This window comes from Falco biarmicus, chromosome 9, assembly GCF_023638135.1.
Source record: "Falco biarmicus isolate bFalBia1 chromosome 9, bFalBia1.pri, whole genome shotgun sequence".
Classification (NCBI taxonomy): Eukaryota; Metazoa; Chordata; class Aves; order Falconiformes; family Falconidae; genus Falco; species Falco biarmicus.
In genome coordinates this window covers 27,299,562-27,312,013 of record NC_079296.1, presented here as the reverse complement: position 1 = coordinate 27,312,013, position 12,452 = coordinate 27,299,562, and the positions used below count along the sequence as shown (strand labels likewise).

Here is a 12,452-nt window from a genome sequence, read left to right as displayed (position 1 = left end):
GGGGACACATCTGCAGGGACCTGAACTGCTGGCGTGTCTCTGGAACTTCTGGAAGGCAGTCAGTGAGTGAGTGGTGGGGCAGGGGGTTAATTTAATGGCAAATTATCTTTCATTTACAGTGGTGCACCTCCCATGACTTCTGGTTTGTTGCAGTGGGGTAAATGAGTGAATGTAGCCTCTAGGGCTGACACAGGTAGCTGCAAAAAAGGAATTCATCAGCCTTCACTTTTCTCGTGTTGACCATGTCCGAGTTGCTCATTTCTGTCATATTCTGCTTTTTAAGACTCTGATCCCCCTAACATAACCTACAAAAAGAGACTTAGGTTGTGACTCCTCTTAATTTAATTTTTTTTCCACTGTGAAGATCCAGTAAAGCATTTTTTTAAAAAAGTTTTCCCTGCATGCTTATCCTTGCAATCTGAGAGTTACATCAAGCTCCTTGGAAATCATCTACAGTCAATTTTCCTCTATCCTTGCTTGACACTGGAAGTGGTGTTCTTCCAGCTGCTTGCGAGACTTTAAAAAAAGGAGTGACTGTTTAAAATCTGTGTGGAAGAGTCCAGCTAAAAGTCCCTTTAAGTTATTCATACTGTACAGTCTTGGAATTTGTTTTCTGGTCTTCCATAGAGGTTTCTAGGAAGGCCAGACTGTACAAGACCTTGAAGGAGTAATGCTTTAATCTCAAAATTAAATTCCTCTAGTTCTTTTGTATCTGACAGAAAGGTGCAGATAAAGATCTTGTGTGTTTAACACAAAAGGGCTTTCTTCCGGCAGTACTCCTGAGCAAAAGTCAAAGCAGTGTATAATAAGGGCAGAGGATGCTAACATGAGGTCTTCTGTTACACAGAGGATGCAAGTTTTTGTCATCTGCGTATAAAGCTGATGCCTTTCAAACCTTCCTGTTGGACAGTTTTAATACCTTCTGCTGCTCTTTAACCTCTCCTCTGTCTAGCAGCTGCATCTTTAAAGAACAGATTAAATAGTCTCAAGAATAGCAGGTCGTAATCTCAGTAACGGTGCCTATCCATTATAAAGTATGAAGTGAAATGATCTGTGAGTGGGTTTATCTCAAATCCCACATAGTATTCTTTCTCAGCAGCAGCAAGAAAGGGAAATTTATCAGGCAGTGAAGAGAAGCTGTTTATTTTTAACTTACCCTTTCTTTTTAAGTTCTGTTTCATAATTAAAGGAAATAAGGAGTGGAAGCCAATGAAAATTCATAGCTAAAGGGATAAGCTGATCTCAAGTTCACTGCAGAGATTACAGTAAGTAGTGGGTAACACAGTAGAAACTCTGGGGCCTCTTTTTCCTCCCCTCCTCCTCCTAGAGTATCAAACTGAGTTCTTAGCTGCCTTTCAAAGGTGAGACAGGACGGCTGATATAAAGATACTGCTTACAGAGCTCAGTGCTGCCCTCAGAGTTTACTATTAGCTTCTCGTCATGGTTTGAGGATGCCTCTGAGGATCTTCAGATACTCACTACTCGGCTAGCAAGGAGGAATCCTCATTCTTTTTGTGGAGAAACATGTATGCCCATTGTCTGGGCACATCTATATGGCACTACGTGTGGCTATGTGTATCCAGGCACAGGGGAGTGAAGAGGAGCCCAAGGGGAAGGGTCCTGGGGAGTAGAGTAGCCTTGAGTTAAATGTCTCCACTCTGAGTTACTGCTGGAGAAGACTGTTCTACTCCTCACACTTTAAACAAGGTTTCTCTCCTGCACCTTACTAATCTTGGTCAACTTGGCTTCCTCAGACTGACAGGAGGATAGCCCTCTGATTCATGCAAGCTGCTGGATTCTTTATTACATTGTACTATTATTCTCCATCCCTCGTGGATAGTTGCATCCCAGAGAAAGTTATTCCTGTACTGAGACAGCTTTCTTTCATCATTGCTTTTGGCTCTGTGATACTTCTGCAGCTTCCGCACACAGGAACAAGAAGGCCCGACTGAATTTGGAGATGGCTGTCATTGCAGGGGTTCTTTCTCTGTGCCAGTGGAGCTGACAAACAGCGTTAGGGAATGAGTCTTGGCGAGGAGGCTGTGTGCTTTTGCAGCAGCAGGACACTGACAGGCTGTTCTTAAATAACATTGCAAAATGCTGATGCCTACCCCTGGCTTGCCTCTGCAGTGCTGGAGGACAGGTGAGCTGCAAAGACTCTGCTGTGTGACCGTCTCATCTGGGAGCCACTTTTTTACTCCCAGTTCTCATTTGGATTGATGCCCTGTGGCTTCTGCCACCTCAGGCCCTAGCCTGCTTCTAAGTGTTTGCATGAGTGTCTGTGTGCCCCTGCCACATGCAAAGTTTGGGGGAAACAAGCTTCTGAAGGAACCCTAAGCAAGTCTCGGTCTCCTAGAGTAAAGGATACAAGGACTTGATTCAGTCCTGTCAAGGACAGGAGCTGCCAGCTGCCTAAAAGGGTAATTGAGGGTAGTGTTTACATTGTTGGGAGGACAAAAGAAGTGGAAGGGGATCCTTATTGTTCTGGTCACTCTTGTCTTAAATCCTCTGCAATGCTTTTCTTAGGATCTTTTCGGGGTTGTGATGCTTTGGGGCAGAGTCCTCTTCCTTTGTACCTTATACTGTGTAGTCCTCCTTAGTGAGGCCTTTCATGAGCAGAGGCTACTGCAATGCAAACCTGAGATTTTGATATTCTGTTTAGCTCTCAGAGCAAACGGTAACAGCCTAAGAAAGAAGTTTATGTGTTTTGAGAGAATTGTTTCAATCGTGTGCTTTGCCCAGGAGTGCTGAGCTATATGGTTCCTGGTAGGAAGATTATCATTACTTACCATCTCAAAAAATGCTTTGAGGAATGCATTTGTCCATGCAATGCTTTGAAGCTAAAAAGCATTGTGGGAGTGCCTCTTGGTGTTCCCTAGTTAGGAAAATGAATAGTTCAATAGGACAGAGATGTTTAACTATGAATTTGCAAGCATAGCCGAGTGCGGGGAGCACAGTAAGGCAGTAATATAAGCTGGAGTGCTTTGGTTGCAGTGAAGGCAGATAATAAAATATCTCCTGGGCAGGAAGACCTGGATTCATGTCTCCATCTGTTCCCAAAACCACAGTCTGTATGGGGGTTGGTCTTCTCTTTATGCCTGTCAGAAGCTTGTTCCTATCAGGAGAGAAGAGCAGCGCTCTGTATGGAAGCTGACCTGAGCAGCTGAAGAGGCTGGCAGTTTAGCAGATTATGAATGGTGATTAGCAAGCCAGGAGGGAGGTCTGCTGGCAAAACTAGCACTGGAAGGACCATGGGGTCAGGCAAACCTCTGTTTGCATAGTGCCTACTGTGTTACATTTGGGTGTACACATGGTAATTAGCTGCTTAATTTAATGAGATCATGTCTACTTCTCCTGGTGACATAATAGTATTTGGAAAACTGCTACTGTCATAGATACAGGCTCATCCACTGTTCTCATGAATGGAGAAATTCTGACATTTGAGGGCTGTTCCTTACTGGCATTAGGAAGGCTTTAGTGCCAACCTCCATGTTTTTATTCATGAGCCAAATATTGGCTGTCAAAGCCACATATGTTGTAAAAATAGGTGCCAGAGCTGTGATCTATCTCCGCTTTGTTCCTCCTGTGCTGAGGGTGTCTGTGGGTGCTGATGACTTTGCTGTATTTGGCTGTGTCTGGCAGGTTTTGGAAGTGGTACGGTCCAACTACGACACACTGACTCTGAAACTGCAGGATGGACTGGACCAGTATGAGCGCTACTCGGAGCAGCATAAAGAGGCTGCCTTCTTCAAAGAGCTGGTAAGCTGCCCTGATGCTGCAGAATCAACAATCCTTTTCCAAAGCCTTTGCTTACAACCTAGGCATTTGGAGTGTAGCTGAGCAGTCCTGTTACTCCATTGGGCTGCCTCCAAAGGTGGGACAGGAATGGGATCGGAACAGACACTGCATGTCTCAATAGATCTGGAAGCTCCCTGGAGCTCCCTGCCCAGCAGTACCTGGCTGGGGAGGAGCCACCAGACTACTGGGGCCAGCCAACTGGTCAGTCAGCCCCTGCCCCTTCTGCCATGGGGATCCACTGTGCTTGATGGTGGTAAATTTGCATGGTGGAGAAGCTGATTGCTCCCCACTTGGGTTTATGGGTTTATCACGTAGAGCAACTTAGTATTTTTGTTGTTGTTAAGGAGACCACAAAGTATGGGACTGATCAGAATATGTGACGCTGGTGAAGCATGTGCCTCTCATTGCTTTTCCCCATCACTCACAAAATAGGGTTCCCAAGAAAAGAAAGCAAAGGTGTTCCCTAGAAATGTGTCCTTCTGCCAGAAGAGAAAGCAAATGGTAGAAAGACCCACAAAAATAATGTAGCAAAGACAAAACTGAGTCCAAATAATTTGGGTTGGTAGTTACATTCTTCAACAAGCCAGCTTGCTCGCCCTGCTCCAGAGATCCCTGACACAACATTTCTTGTCCACCAGCCACATAGCTCAGGAGTGTTTTTGTAGTGGCTGGTATCTGAGGGGAGCCTGTTTTTTCTCACTTTTGAATCATTACAGCTTCAGTGAAGGGAGCGATCTCTAACTCTGGCAGCTTTCTCTGCCAGTTTGAGAGCTGATTCTCCCAGCTCTGTCCTTGCTGACTGATGAGTAATTGGTGCCTGCCCACTCTGTCATGAGTCTGCATGAGTTTGGGAACGTTACGCCTCCTTCTGTCTACTCTACTGCAGAGCAAGCACTCCTGAATCGGTTTTGCTTCCTTCTACACAATGCTTTTTAATGTTTTTTTGGGTCATTCCAGCCCTACCTTTGGGTAGTATATGGGGAAAAAACACTTGCAACCACTTTCATGCCGTTTTTCTGTGCTCTTTTGTGCCTGTTTTTGTCCCTCTGGCCTGCTGTTTGATACGTTAGTTGGAATACACGCAAAGAAATTTGACCATAGCCTTCCTGTGACACAGGCTTCTCCTATTACTGCACCCTGGAAATAAGATGCATTCATGTTTCTGTTGTCATCTGTTCCATCCCAAGGGCTCCTTACCCTCCTCAGCCAGCATCTCCTTCCCCAGCCTCTTGGCCACATGACTGCTCTGCTTCCTGCATGCCCCACTTTCCACTTGGCCTGGCAGAAGCTCAGGCTGATCATGCCAATTGATTAAAATTACATTCTCAGTCCTAAGAGCATCACAGCTACAAAACATTTCAGCTAAAATTATTTTCTTCCTAGCCCAATTTATTTTTTTTCCAAATCCCAGTTTTGTATCACTTAAGAATCTGTTTAGCATAACCAGTCCCTCTTCAACTCCCTACTGAAAACTGCCCGTCCAGGTACCCCTGGGACCCTCTCCTCAAGAGCATATGAAAGCCTGAATAATTACTGTCTAAATGTGCTGATTTGACCCAGTTGTGAATCTGTGTAATCCACATTTCTCTAGATGCCCTGAGAATTGGGACCCTATTAAATGTTCTTTACTCACAGCTACAGAAAATCCCCTGCATTCCATTAAGCTGTTCCCTCAACACAGCGGGAAATCAACCTGATATGTTACCATTTGTCTTCAGCAAACCCAGCTGGCCTCCCATCTTCTACGATGTTTTTTCCTCTAGGTGCATAGTAACTGATGGCTTTATCAATTGATCGAAAACTCATCAAAAAGGCCCTAGTTTGCCCTGTCCTCCCCATATCCTCTTCAAAGCGCAGGTACTTGGCTTCCTTTCTTCAAGGCTTCTGAGTCTTTACTTCAGCTTCTGTTGCTGGTCTGGTGTTGAGTAATGTTTAACTGCTGAGATCCTCAGGATTTCATAGAGGGGTCAGAGTGAAGTTGCCGCAGTTTTCTTCATGGGCTTTGCCAGAGGAGCAGGGCTGGTGGTGAGCTACAGGTTTCCAGTATGGATTCCAAACTCATGCTGGTCCCATCAGGTCTTCCTGAACAGGATCTGTTTGTAAATAATTCTTTCCAGATTCTGCCTGGTTTTCTTATCTCTATCTGTGTGATTGCATTGAAGCAATTCCTTCTTGGTGGGGAATGACACACAAGAGCCGTTTTCCTTTTCGGCTACCTTTTCATCTCTCTGTGCTCCCATTAAGTGGGTGAGCAGAAACTTCCCCAAGCCATTCTCTGGGCTCCTTTATGCTTAGAAATCTTGTTCTCACTCCTTTGACATGCTTTGCTAATGCACTGCTTCACTTCTCTGGCTTCCCCTCAGTGCAGCTCTTTCTTGCTAATCCCAAAGAAAAATCTGCTTTCTTCTCCCATTCCCTTTTCAAAGCAGCTTTCAAAGGCCTGTGATACTGCAGCCACGTTGTGGTGGAAGGTGATGTGCAGGGTGTTTTATCAGCTGGGTTTTCTGGCCTGTTGTGCTGCCTTTGAGGGTCTAAAGGAAGTAAGTTAGGAAGTTTTCTAACGCTTCTTATTTCTTTTCCTTTGAACCCTCAGGGATGTCATTTGAGGACTATGCTGCTTTGATAGGATGAATGGTTTGGATGTGAGCTTTTGGACCCTTGTGTGTGGAAAAGAGCATCTTTCCAAAACATTCACTGTCTTTGCACTTGGATAGGTTTCAGCAGAGTCTCAACATAATCTGATTAGGGATTGATTTTTGCAGGGGAAATTACACTAATTTAACTTTTAATTAGATGTAGTAGTCAGTGTAAACCTTTCTCCCATTGTACAAATTTCTTAAGAGCTGCTTGTTGATTGGAAACAGGTTTAATTGATGGGGCTTGCTGTGAAATAGTGTTGCACACGTTCAGCTATAAAGACACCAAACAGAACTGAATAATGTTTTCTTCATGTAGTTAATGCCATTGCTTCATCTGTTCTTTCATTTGTTCATTGTTCTCTAGGTGATGTCAGCATTTCTTGCATTTCCCATTTCTTCAAAATCTGTGGGTTAAATGTGATCCAAGCTGCTAGTAGGGAGAAAATTGTTAAAGCTTTTCTGGCCCTAGTGTGCTCCAGCATGCTCCACACAGAAGCAAGAGGGAAGACGTGCTTTGCTTCTGTTCCCTTCAGAACAAATATTAAAGTTCTGAGCTTGCTTTCTGAGGCTGGTTTTGGCCTCACATATAAGCCACTCTAGAGAGTTCTGGTAGCTTCCAGGCTGGCAGCCAGGCCTGGGCTGCCCACTGCACCACGAGCCAGGAGGAGCCCTGGAGTGTAGCCTTGTGGATGGAGCAGCTCAGCCAGACTGCAGGAAGCTTCTGAAGTTTATCCTTGTCATAGGCTGACACCTCCCTATGTCAATGTCTGGCCTTCCCACCCCAAAAGGGAGATGAGCTCTGGCTCTCTGGTGCTGGAGATAACTTGAATTAACTCTAATTTGAGCTGTTCTTACCTCTTAAGCTGGCTGGATCAGAGCTGCCTGCTTTCTCACAGCAGAAGAAAAGCTGGGCAAAGATTTGTAGAAACGTCAGAGTCATCTTGTGTGTTGTTAACATACCCGCTCCCCTGCCCAACTTGTGTTAAAGCAGAGCTAAGTCCATCTAGACTGCTCTTCACTAGTTTGTGGTTAAGCTTGTCTTGAAACCTGAAGGTGTCTGTCTTTAAGTGAAAACAGCTCCACGCTGGCCTCAGGTGACCTGCTCCAGCGCTTCACAACCCATAGATTTAAAAGTATTTCCTCTTTTCCAGTGTAAGTCGTCTTTGTCTTAAATTAAGCTGAGTATTTCTTGCCCCATCCCTGGGGAGCCAGAGAAATATTACTCACTGTTCTCTTTCTGACCTCATTTTATACATTGAGGAGTGTTTGCTCTAGTCCTTCTAAACCTTCTCTTTGCAAACTAAACAGGCTTAATTTCTTGTGCTCTACCCCATAGCTACAATTTCCACAAAACCCTGTGTTCTCATCATGTGCTACTCCATCCTCCCTTTCTGGGCTTGTAGGTACAGCTGCCACATCCTGCTTGGAGACCTTGATGTGTAAACAACTTGGACATCTACTGCTGGTGTCCAGCTCCTGTCAGCAGTTCCTGAGGCCAGGAGCTCATTTCTGCTTGTTCCTTCTATTGCTGGGACCCATAAAAATGTTTCTGGTCAGAATAAGGATGCGAGCTTACACTACGTGTAGCATCTGCCCCTTTCCTGCAGGCAGTCACGTTCCCCAGGGCAGAGGACTCTCCACATCTCTTTAGCCATGGCATTCCCCTCTTCTCACTTCTGACTGGATCACTGAGGTGGGGAGCACTTGGTAGAACTGGGACCAAATCCAATCAGTGAGATACCTGTCTCCTGGCAGGGAGACGGCCCAGTACAATCTGGTGTTCTGGAGACCACATGCAGTGGTGTTTAAGGGAGACTATAACCTATGATTATTTTACAGGACATGATCCCAGACTATTTTAGAATGGAACCTCCTTTAACCTGACAGGAGACTATAGGCAAGTTGGGGGTAGGTCTTTTCTCCTAGATAACTAGCGACAGGACAAGAGGAAACAGCCTCAAGTTACGCCTGGGGAGGTTTAGATTGGATATTAGGGGAAAAAAAAAAATCACTGAAAGGGTGGTCATTCATTGGAGGAACAGGCTGCCCAGGGAGGTGGTGGAATCGCCATCCCTGGAGGTGTTTATAAAACATGTAGGTGCGGTGCTTAGGGACATGGTGTAGTGATGGACTTGGCAGTCCTGGGTTAATGTTTGGCCTTGATGATATCAAAGGTCTTTTCCAACCTAGATGATTCTATGATTCTAAGTCAAAAGACACCCAGAGAAGAGAGGTGAGGGGTGCTCCAAGGGAGCAAAGATGCATGGAGCCTCTGCCAAACATCCTGATGAAGGAGAATTTGTGGTTTCTGCAGATGCCATAAACTTAAATTTTCTGTCTCTGTGCAGACATCTTTGCTAACTTGCTTGTTGTTAGGGTCTGTGCAATGGGGCTCACCAGGATTCATTTCACAGCTTTCCCCATTAAACTCCCATGTTCTCATTTACTTCCCATTCTTACACTCTCTGCCTTTTTGGGAGCTTTCTGCCCTTCCCTTCTTTCTGTCTCACCAGGGCAGCACGTGGGACCCTCAGCAGTATAAACACTGCAACTTGCTCTTCCAGCTCCTAGTGTTGGATTCCTTGTTTTGCTTTCTTATAATTCATCCCCCGGTGTTTTTAAAAAGCACAAAACGCTAACCAGGTCAGCAACAACGTTATTATCACAGGCTCTGAGTCTCTGGGAACTGTAATCCTGTTGTTTGGATGAGCTTGTGTCAGTTTTGCTTTCTGTCACTGCTGCACAGTCGCTGACACAGATGATGTTTGACTTTGTTTTCTCGTTGCCAAGTGCAGCTGAGACTGAGCCCAGTCTGGGGCCTGCGTGTTCGGCCAAAGAGTCTGCAGGCATGAGGGGGGAAGGGAAGCTGCTGCGCAACAGGGTTGCCCAGCTCTTCTTCGCAGACTCTGCAGGTGGCCAGAAGTCCAGGCATCACCAAGGGACAAAGGTGTCTCTTCTTCAGAGGCATCTAGTGAGCCAGCCTCAAGTATAAGGCACTCAGCGCAGAATACACAAAGCTGGCTCTGAACCCATGGTTTTCTGCCAGCTTGGGGGATAATTTGTGTTTACCGCACAGTAGCGTGGCCTCTGTCCTTTCCTTAACTCCTGACTTTGGCATTGCAAGTTCTGGAGCAGGACAGGGGTAATGTCACTGCACTCATCCAAGAGAATGCTGGCTGATGCTCCACTGAGCACTGACAGAAAACACTTTTCCAGCTGCAGCCTGGAAGTACTCATTTTCCCCATCATTTTGCCCCAGAACAGGAAACACGTCATAGCTCAGGCATCCAAGCAGAGCATCCTCTCCCATCCCTGTCCCATCTGGAATTTGCTCTCCTTGCAGGAATGTCTCTATAGACATTCCTGTTATTCCAGGAAGCAGCTAATCCTCAGGGCTTTCTTGCAAAGGTGGATTCTCAGTGAGAGCTGGCTGCAGCAAGTCCTCTGGAGGTATAACAGCGTGCACAGCTGGTCCGTGCTGAACCTGGAGGTCAGCAGTGTCAAAGCTGCCACCGTGCTTATGGGGAGCCAGGAAGAGTCCCTCGGCTAAAACATCTTGGTTTTTTTCTCTCTCAGGTTCGGTCCATCAGCATCAATGTGAGGAAGAACCTTGCTTTCAACACGCTGAGCCAGGAATTGCTGCTGAAGGAATTCTCTACGATCTCTTGAAGCGGGGACGCTGCTGCTGTGCAGGGCTGACCAGAGATGGGCCTGTCTGGGCAGGGACACTACAGATCTGCAGCCGGTCGCCCCTTGCCTTCCACCTGCAGAAGGGACTGCATTTCTTTTAGGGGAGAGCCTTGCTGCTGTGTGTTTGATCCCAAAGGCATGTGTTTCGACAGGACTGGGGCTGAGGAGAGGTGATCAGCATGTTGAGGAGGAGGACGAAGCAATTTTGTAAGGTGCCATGGGGGTGGGCAGCCGTTCCTATGACGTAGCACTGGGAGATTCCCTCCGCAGCCTCAGGGAAGATGCACTGGAAACCTTTGTGGCAGAGCTGGGGAGAGCTCACAACCAAAATAATAAAACCAGTCCAGCTGCGTGGGACAGTTCTGGGTTGAGATTGCTCACCTGCTCTATGGGGAAAGCTCTCTGATCCCAAGTGAGGGCTGTTCTTTTCCATCAGTCTGGATCAATCTGCCCTCACACAATGTAGGTCAAATCCACTGCTGTCCCATTGGGAATGGTTTTGGGATATAAAAGTTTCCCCAGGGAGCAGGCCCTGTCACTGCTGGCTCCTGATGTCAGAATGTGCCACTTGAACCAAGCCATTGAATTACTGGAGAAGGAGAAATTTTGCCTCCAAGGCTGCTGGCTTACGGAGTCTGGTCTGAGCCAGTATGCAAGAATATGGGTCATCGTATGGAGCACTTTGTAACTGGAGACCAGCTCTGCTTGGGGTCATGGTGGCTTCCAGTAGCACAGCATATTTCTGCTGTTTCTAGGGTTGAGGGACATTTTTAGATATTCTGTTTTCTTGGGGCAGAGGATGGGTTGACTCCCTCTACCCCCTCCCTTACTGCCCATCAGAGACTGCATTGCGACAATCCTCCTCTTCCTCACAGGAACGTCTGCCTTGTATGTGTTTGCAAGTGCCTGGTGACCTTCATGAATTAAAAGGTCCCCAGTTTTTCCCTTGTGCGTAGCATGCAATTAAGATGCAGCTGGAGAAATAGTTACTTCACTTTTTCACTTGCCCTCCTCTCTTCACCAAGCAACTTGCAGCAACAGTCCACTGAGAACTTCCAAAGGAAGAGCTCTGGGATGATGCTCTGGGGCACAGGCAGACCTTTCTGCTCCAGAGCCAGTCTTCCAGAGGTGCCCAGGTCTGGCGGAGCCTGTTCAGAGTGCTGTGTCTGGCTGCCAACTCAGGAATACGCAGCATAAACACCTGTTCCCTGCTTGTGTGTTTTCAGCTCCCAGCAGTGATGTTAGGGTCTTGCCTGACTTGGTGGACTGAAGCAGAGAAATTATTTACATCCCAGATCCACTTTTTTTTTTTTTTCTAGAAAACAGGTTTGTTTTTTTAAAAAGTGCCTAGTCCCTCTCTTAGCCTTGTAGATTAGTGTGAGTGATGTGAATGTCATGCTCATTTACTACCATTTTTTAGGCAAGGCTTCTTCATGGTAATGTGTGTTAATTGTGTTAATGTTTCATCTTCACCTGCCATGAGCATGGGAAACTGGAAGCTGTGTCCTTGGCCACCCACTGGGCACAGCACCTGATTAAGACAACTGTCTGTTTTCCTTGGGAGCACTGGCTTCTCCAACAGAAGATACTTTGCCTCAGCAGGGAATTATGTGGCTCTTGTCAGCCATGCCAGACACTTGCTTTCTGCCGTGCAAGTGTGTGGAAATGTGTACATGTCAGAGGGACAGTGCTTGGGCGAGCAAGCAGGCTCCATAAAATCACTCTGCTTGAGAGCAGGCCAGGGTGTGCAGGAGGCAGCTTCTCCAGTGAAAAATGAGTAACAGTGGTTTGCAGCACATGGCACTTGTCTGTATGTGTGGGGAGCTCTTGCTAGATGATCTCGCCTCTGAGGAGGGGAGTTTCTTCTAGGTGGGGCTTGAGTTGCTTCCTGGAGGTGCAGCCCCACGGTCACTGCTGTCAGAGCACTGAGTTAGCAGCTGTCCGCATGCCTCCTTTCCTCTGATCCCATTTAGGCTGAGACGAGGCAGATACATGAGAGAGCTGGAGATGAGTCTGCCTCAGCAGCCTCTGGGATTTTCAGCTTTTGACTCTGGGCTCAGCCATCAGAGGTCTCGTCTCCCCCAGGACATTCCCTTGCTGGGATGAACTGAGAAACCCAGGCTGTGACTGGGAGCAGCTCCTGAGGTCAGCCCTCATCCAAGGCTGAGCTGGGGAAGACTCTGACACACCTCCTCTCGTCACGCTGTCACTGAACCAAGCACTGTAAATGGATGTACATACAAACCTAGAGCTCAATAAATAGCAGAGCCCTGCCTGTCCCAGAGCGTGCAGTGTCCGTCTTTCACAGAGGGGAGAGTGGTGGTG

The 12,452-nt window shown here is 46.8% G+C and overlaps 1 protein-coding gene across 2 annotated transcripts in view; it reads left to right on the top strand.

Annotated features, from left to right (window-relative positions):
• ARMH3 (armadillo like helical domain containing 3) overlaps positions 1–12,406 on the top strand; it is a 128,888-nt gene extending 116,482 nt beyond the window's left edge. For both annotated transcript variants that reach the window (XM_056350844.1, XM_056350843.1), the window contains exons 25-26: positions 3,643–3,759; positions 10,014–12,406. In XM_056350844.1, coding sequence (XP_056206819.1) covers positions 3,643–3,759; positions 10,014–10,106 — 210 coding nt within the window. In that variant the 3' untranslated portion in view covers positions 10,107–12,406. The remainder of the gene's footprint in view (positions 1–3,642; positions 3,760–10,013) is intronic.
• Positions 12,407–12,452: the final 46 nt, after the last annotated feature.